This window comes from Limanda limanda, chromosome 3 (genome assembly GCF_963576545.1).
Source record: "Limanda limanda chromosome 3, fLimLim1.1, whole genome shotgun sequence".
NCBI lineage: Eukaryota > Metazoa > Chordata > Actinopteri > Pleuronectiformes > Pleuronectidae > Limanda > Limanda limanda.
In genome coordinates, this window is record NC_083638.1 from 24,430,635 (window position 1) to 24,439,346 (window position 8,712).

Sequence of the window (8,712 nt, forward strand, 5' to 3'; positions counted from 1 at the left end):
CAATCATCCTTCCGAGAAAAAAAACAGCAGCAGTTGTTACTGTAAGTGTCCCCACATGACATATTTATGTTCCAGTGGATGCAGTAATGATGACAGGAGCAAAGGAGGAAGTCAGATGTTAGATTACATCAAATTAAATTATAGACGAATGAATGGGTGGGTCAACAAAACATCCGACATTAACACAGGAGGGCTCTGTTACGAGAATTGCACGGCAGGTCCTAAAGTGTCTTAGCCAGAGAAGCTGAACCCCAAACTGCCCATGATGGCTCTGCCTAGTGTCTAGGTGAAGTGTGATAGAAAAAGAGCTACATATAGATGTGCTGTATGCATGTGTGGGTGAATGGGAGATTGCAAGTTGACCTGTAAAGCTCTTTGAGTGGTCAATAAGGCCATATAAATGCAGTCCACTTACCATGTTACCATTAATAGAACGGCACTCAATATCTCTGCCAAGGCCCAACAGTCCCCTTATGAACCACATTTAAATTCACTAGAATATTCAGGATTTTTTATTGGATCTTCACCAAATTGCAAAAACTCATAAATATCAGTCTCCTAAACATTCAAGATTGTTTTTTTATCAAGATCCATGAATTATTCTGAGAAATCACTGAAAATGTTGAAAAACGCCCAAGCCCACAATGTTAACGAAAGTGAAAAAATCATCCTGGGTCTGCCCCCTAATCTAAATCCACACCAATATGTAATAAATTCTTCTGTGAGTCTTGCCCCAGCCCTTCACAAAATCTGACAGAAATCGGTTGAGTGGTCTTTGTGTAATCCTGCGGAGTAAAAGCTATATTTTAACCCAGACCTAAATCTGACATTCATCCGTCATTTTGTGCCTAATGCTATCCAAACCAAACATGTCAGAGCAGAGCATAAGCCAGATTCATTTTTCAGACTTTTTGAAGGACACAGATAAATGATCCTTCCACTGAACGGACGAGCATCACATTTCATCATTTCCTTTTTGAGGACTTGTTGAATGAGCAACACATTTGTCTGACGGAGTCACGAGCCTCCTATTGCTGAATAAGTCACAACAAACACAAAGCAAACCTGCATTAAAAGCACCGGAGTTATTTAAGTGACAACAGTGTGGGTGGGTTGTAAAATGTCTTACTGTGCATGTGTAGTGGAGGCACTGGAATACCTTAATACCATGCGACATGGCTAGAGGGTGCCATACACTGTGGAAAAACATGATTGCAATGAGGTATTTTCCACCTTCTTTTTTGAATGAGACATGAAGGCGTCAAATCCCTCCTGCATTCTTATCATTCGGCACGAGTTGAGTCTTTTCACCTGCCTCTTTCAAGAAACCATACATTTCCCTGTGCATGCGAGCAGACTTCATTAGACTCCTGCCAAACCATCATTGTTATTCTGTAACCCTGAGACTTGTTCCGCAGAATGGTCCAAAGTATTTGCTCTGTTTCCTGCTTCTTATGCAAGCCCGGCCCCACAGGGGGACGGGCATCCAACACACTGGCCACTTTCCAGTCTAAACAGCGTTTTATATTTCAATACACAACAGCCAAGTCTGTTGAAGGAGACAAATGATCCCTGCTGGGGTCAAGCGAAGAGAGGAACCTCAAACACTAGTAAAGTTCATCGCTACAGTGGCCGAACGCAAAGCGCCATGTGTTTGGATTCAGCAGGTAGGCCGCTGCTGGGTGTCTCAAAGGGCCGAAGTCCTACACACACCATGACGGACTCATAACCTTATTCACTTGACTGGCAGGTGTGTTTATCCAAGCAAAACCTCCTAACAGTCTGCAGGCAGAGCCATCAAAACGGGTTTGTGTAAGAACAGTGGTCCGTTGTCTGTAATGAGCGGGATCCAGAGGTTGCGACACAGCAGGCTACGGGTGAAGGGACAGAGCTGAGGAATCATTATGACTCAAACGGAGATGCTGAGGAGATAGGGGATCAAAGATGGATTCTTGGGGATCCGTTAAAAACCCTCGTAAAGTGAGGGATTTTTATGACAGACAAAAAAATCCTGCTTGAAATATAGTGCGAGCAGACACAGGAAACATACAGAGGAAAACAAGTGACTTTTACAATCACACTGCATCAACAGAGGAAGTGTGATTATAAAAGTTACTTGTTTTCCTCCATCATACATTATTTATGTCCTTGCACAACATAATTCATCACGTTACAATACTGCAATATAATTACGCAATTTAAAGTCATTATATGGCAGTAAAATGCACTGTAAAGCGCTTTGAGTGGTCATCAAGACAAGAAAAGCGCTATATAAATACTGATATAAATATATTAATACAGACATTTAACCATTTATTTACTTTATGATTCAATAATTTCTCTATCCATTAATGTTTTATTGCTGTAGCAGCCAGGAAAGGATGATTATGGTGATAATATATATTTTTATTACTGTCAACAAATCGTCAATAATTGATTCAAATACTAACTCATGACGGGATTCAGCTTGAGGCTAAGAAATTATCAACGTTCAGGCGTCTACTGAAACCCTAACCCGAGCCTTCTGAAAGCTTGGGGATATGTACGAAAAGAAAGGTAAAAGAGCAATACCACTGGAAATCATAGGGGTCAGTGTAACCAATAGTGAGACGATCATAGGTCACAAGAAACTCATTTCAACCATAGCAGATATTATTGAGGAGTCACATATAGTTCGTAAATTGGACTACCTAAGATAAGAACTGCTTTTGCCTCTTTCTTGAGAAGTACATTATCACAACCTCTTCCACCTTCGCCATTTCCAGTTAATAGAAACTCTCAACCCTACGCTGCCCTCTAGTGGATTTATTGTCAACGTAAAGAACACATGAAAGCATGTGAGCAGTGAACTATTATTTAATCGTTTGAAACAGATATATGTTCTTTTGTAGAGGCAGCGTAAATGAGCCTTTCTCCCTCTAAAAACTTTCGACAACTATTAAAAACCCATTAATGAGCCTCATTGTTCACAAGTTTCTTAATTACAATGAACGCAGCCACTGATGCTGTAACTACTCGGCAGGTTCACTGAATTAAGCCTCCAACACATTTACTATTGTTCCTGTTGAGTAATGCTTTGTTCAAAACTACAGTTTCTTTAAGAAACTGTGTTTTCATGGGCTGATTAAAGATTCATGTCTTCAGTTCGAACTTGAAGCGAACAGGGTAGAGAAGCTGTAAAGTATCAACAGACTGAGGTTTAATTATTTATATAGAACAGGGTTTTAAAAAATATATATTTTGGGGTCTTGAAAATGCTCCTCATTACTTTGTTATTGATCCCAAAACCAAAAGATTTTTGTCAGCATCAATATATATACACAGAGATATACACTCAGCTCTAGGTAATACGAAAACTATAATCCGGATGAAATATTATTAGTTATAATCACAAATGGAATGAAAATATCATTTTAAAGTGCCTTAAAGGATCAGTGTGTACGATTTAGGTGAAATGGATTCAATGGGGCAAAAATTCAATATCAAATAATCCTAACAATGTTTTCACTAGTGTGTTTAATTTAAATTGTTCGAATTGATTTCAGTTTTCTTCGCCCTAGTTGCGTCCTTTAAATTTGGACTTTATATTTACACGAGGAGCGGGTCCTCTCTACAGAGGCCGCCATGTTTTTTACAGTAGTAAGCTGAGAGGTATTCAGCTGCAACATACAACTTCACCACTAGATGTCATTTAATTCTACAGACTGAACCTTTAACAACACAGTTTGAGTCTGATTTAAAAATCCAGTCATGTGTGTAAACGTTAACATTGATACTTTGCCTACAGCATAGCTATTATTATTCTCTGAGAAAACATTACTTGATATTATGATGAAGGGAATTTTAAACTCATAACTTTTTCTTTTTCTTTTGGGTATATAGCACAGTCAGTATGAACAGCTCTTCCCTACAGCAGAACCAGATCATATAACCAAGCATCTCATCTGTGCTTTCATGCAAATGCGGAGCTGGAATCAGCTGCATTTACAATAATTAAGATTGACTTTGAGTCATAAGATGTGAAAAACAACAGCATTGTCGCCACAGCTGTTAGTGAAAAAATGTGACCCCGATGCTATGAATACAATACTGGAGGCATCCTCTTTTATTAATGAAAATAATTCTCAGTGCAGTGTGACCACAACAAATGTAAAAGTCCTTTTTCTAAAACCACACAAACCTTTTCATCCTTATTTTCACAGTTTCCACAAAATCCTGCTCCAGTTTGTTAAATTTAAATTTGTGGCACCTCGACTGCATCCAGCAGTAAATAAATGTTGGTGTTTGTTGTGGTTCATGAATCTGTTTGTGTTTGTACATTCTGGCCGGCTCTGCTGCACTCGCAGCTCGTGTGAGCAGAATTCCCTGTAGCCCGGTAGAGACGCTGCCTTCAGTGTCTCCAACCCCTTAAAACACAGACTTGTAAGTTGTTGCAACCTACTTGCCTGAGCTTGAGCTTATCATTAGCAATGAAGGAGAGAAGTCCCATGAGCGTTTCTCCCAGATGCACTCTGAAAACTTCCACAAAAAGTTTCTGTGTTTTTAAAGTACGAGTATTAGCTGGTGCTCTAAAAAAGCTCATAATAATAACCAGACAATTTAACAGCATCACCTACGTAAATTCCCACATTTTTAGGGTCTAAGTCATTTGTGAGGCATCTGAACACTACATTTTTCTTGTTAGTAGTACGCCATACATAAAAAAGCTAACAGCTGCCATACAGTTTATATTATTTACTTAAATACCCAATAAAATCTCAAAGGATGACATTTGTTTGGCCCAGAGGAGGCTTGATTTTGAAAACCAATGGAGCGAGTGCTTTTCCTATATTTCCTCTAAACTGGACAGACTGAAACAAAGAAGCCAGGATTTGATTAATAACATACATTACTGTCAAAACATTTCCAGTTCCCTTTCCTCTTTCTGCCTCCAATTTACACTCTCAGTAGTCTCTCTCTGTGTCCCAGTTCAGGAGCTGGAGTCTCTGAAGTCTTCATTTCTTGACGAAATATGTCCTGCCCCATTTCATAGAACGCTCCGAATGCGAACCAGACTTATCATACCCTTGTGAGCTTGTAAAACCAGGGAAGGTCCTGTGACTGTGCTAAATTTACAGGGAGATTCAGGCCATGTCTACAATACTGTGAATAATTATGTCAACGGATAGTTTCCACTTCATTTGACAGAATCTGCGTCCAGACACAACCATAAACATTCCAGGTTCAACTGGAGAGAATATTTACATTAAGTCAGGAAAAAAACTTTTTTTAATTTAGGGCACCTTGAAATAAATGGTTTGCTCAAACTTCAGAAAATAGTTTGCATGGATGTAATGAATACAATTAAACTGATTCTCTATATTGAGTCAAAGTTAAATATGATAACTTGAATGTTTTTGAGTTGATTCAATGTTTGATTTAATTACATGCAAGTCATTCAGACTCAGCTTTCTAGGATTGTAACGTCATGAGTGAATGCTCATATTTCATATTTCAAATTTCAAATAAGAGTGTGAACTGTGGAAACATTTCAACGTGTGAAAAGGCCAGAGCACATCAGCACCTGACTGTGAAACAGCAGCAAAAATTCTCCAAACAAAACCAAATTTAAGAATAAACACATATATTATAAAGACACTGTTATTGGCTAGACCAGGCAACCAGAGGCAAATATTTGCACGACCTGTCCTCTTCTAAAAGCAGATCTGTGTATACAATACATCACAACCAAATATGAATCTCAGAAAATGCATTTACCATATAAATCCATTTGCAGTGTGGTGTGGAGAGAGGGCCGGCAGACTGGCAGATAGGACTGTATAAATTTCACTGCAACAGAATGCACAAAGCCAAGTTTGAATCTCTGGTGTGGAGAGAATTTGCCTAACAGGAAAGCCTCTGCTCTGCCTCCAGGCCAACAACATGCTTTATCTGGAAGGGCCCACTGTTGTTGTGGGAACAAATATTCTCTGTGAGGCTCCACTAGCTCAACCAACAAACATCTTCTAAACGTGGTCACAGCTCGGGACCGGATTTCTAGCACAGGACTAAATGAACTGTGTGTAAAGACGGGCTGTCACATTACCAGCTCCACCTCAAGAGGATTGTAGGTAAACATGTCCATCTTTACATACAATCTATAGTGATTTATAAAATATCCAAGTACAAACCCCGCCATCTTGTGTCTTCGTTCATCCTTCAGGCCAAATTTGAAGAGATTCCCTGGGGGCGCTCCTGAGATTTTGCAGTTACAATAAACTAAATTCAAGGCTTTACCCAAAGTGAATGTTAAAAGATTTCGTGGGGCTAACAATTAACATTATTATTGTAACTTTAAATAGCCGATGATAATATGTAAATACAATTTTCAAATACTTTGAAATTGAGTTCCAGTTGTCATCTGCTGTGGAAAACTTTTAAGTCTTTGGGTTAACAGGCCCCGAAGAACCAACAATACCACACTTCAGAGGCTAAAAACCGACTGGGGTGACAGACACTTAATGTGGGAACAGTCGAGGCAGCGAAATGAAAAAGACGGATAAAGTTTATACAGGATCCAGCCGGTCTGCCTGCAGTGCTCACACATCCTGAATGTAAAATCTGGTCTAGTGTTTTTTCTGCCTTCGAATAATGAGGGATTTCTTCTTCTTTCTTTTTTTCTTCAGAGGAGGATTACTGCACAAAGTCACATACATGTGCTGTCAATCATCCCGAGGAGCAGATGGAACAGGCAGACCACTGGTGATTGTCACAGAAGAGTGTTCAATTAAGTGTGATCCTGCAGGGGAGCTGCATACAAATGTCTTTATTCAAAAAGTACGATTTTGTTTCAACAACTTTCCCAAGTTTAATTTAAAATGTCTCTGATACAACAGACATTTTTTCTCCACGGTATATTGTATAATGTTCCTTTCCCAATATCGTCCCAGTGCCCTTAATTTTCAGAGCTGTGGACCTGAGCCAGGATTCAAATTCTAGTCTCCTCAGTGTAACATCACTGCAGAGATAAGATCAGTCTTCCATCTCAGCTCTTCCGCTGTCTGTCCAGTTCTTATCTGATCCGTCTACTTCTGTATCTTCCCTTATTTCTCACAGACGCAAAGACAGATTGACACACAAGCCCACACACACATCTCTCTGCTACAAACATACTGTAAACACATACTGAGTTGAAGATTTGACACCCGGGAGCATTTCATGTTGGAAGTAAAAAGAATTAAAAAAACAGACTAGACTAGAAATCAGGCCACATCCTTAGACACTTACTCACTGCTGCACCCACAGTGAACTTAAAACTCTACTGTAAATATTACTGAGCAGCGCCTCAATCCACACACTCTCTTCTTAGCACATGCAGCTACAGACGGACTTTATGAGTTACGAGAGGTCAAAACGTGGTCAAAATATCAACCTGAGAACGATATATCATCCTGTTTAGACACTTCAGAGACAAAGCTGTGAGGGAAGTTCAGTGGTTAAAACACATTATTACCAGTGTATTAAAAGGAGCCAAATCACTTTCCTCGTCCTGTTCGATGCTGCAGCTCCTCTTTTCAGTCTCTGTCTGAAATGTTTGGTTTTAGCTCTTGTCTCTTTAAGGCCTCCCTCCCAATACAGCCCAGTATGTCCTGATTGGCCAGCTAGTACACTGTGTAGTGATTGCTCAACTGCTTCCAGTGCATGTAGGAAATGTCTACCTGCTTTATTAAAGGGACATGCTAAGCATATTTATGACTATGGGGCTCCCTTTACCATAGAATTTTGGCTTTTTGGAAAAGAAAACCATAGGAAATATTATATATATATTAAATTAATTATTAAATTAAACTTTAGTTAAAATACATGTAAGTGTTGATCTGTAGGTGGCACAATAGAAAATATCAGGAGATCACCAAAGTAAATTAGCAGAATTCACCCTCCGGCTCCATGAATATCTGCAGAAAATGTTATTACAATCAATTTGACAGCCATTCATACATTATATATACTGCTTATCCTTTGAGGGTCATGGGAGGGAGTGGAGCCAAGGCCAGCTGACAAACCTGTGTGTTGTTGGGCTGTCGGAGGAAGCTGAAGTACCTGCAGAAAACATGCCGATAGGTAGAACGTGCAGAATTGACACAGGTAGACCCAAGGCAGCAGTCGGGTTCGAACCCAGAACCTTCTTGCTGTGAGGCTCTATTCCCTGCTGCCCCATGTCTGACCCATTCAATAGCTGTTCATATATTTCAGTCCAGACCAATGACCAACTTATCTGAGAACCACTTAGCTGTATTCTGCGTCTACCTGTTTCCTAACATCACTCGGGAGTCCTAAACTCACTGCTTGTCTAAGAGAACCTGTCAGGTTGAATGCATTCAGGCTGAAAAGGACTTTAAGAAAACAGGCCTCTCTCGAAGTTTAACTCTGTCAACTTCTTGTCACCCACCTACAGCTTCTCCCCCCCAGTGGTAACGTAGCAACAGCTGCTCAGTAAAATACTTACGAACGTGTGCCCAGGAGCAATGTGACTGGCATTTTCAAACCGTGCTCGCCGACTGTCAGCCTAATCACACAAAAACAACAGGGAGGTGGGAACAACAAGCAACACACACACACACACACACACACACACCACTGACTGAAGTATAACACACTACATAACACTACATCATGAAGTCTATAAACCAGACAAATGGAGGACATTTACTCAGTAAATCTACTAATGTATCA

The 8,712-nt window shown here is 39.9% G+C and overlaps 1 protein-coding gene across 1 annotated transcript in view; it reads right to left on the reverse strand.

Annotated features, from left to right (window-relative positions):
• The window catches only part of syt7b (synaptotagmin VIIb), a 67,860-nt gene extending 59,663 nt beyond the window's left edge, over nucleotides 1-8,197 (reverse strand). Inside the window, exon 1 of the mRNA XM_061067652.1 lies at nucleotides 8,080-8,197. Within this exon, the coding sequence (XP_060923635.1) occupies nucleotides 8,080-8,197 (118 nt within the window). The remainder of the gene's footprint in view (nucleotides 1-8,079) is intronic.
• Nucleotides 8,198-8,712: the final 515 nt, after the last annotated feature.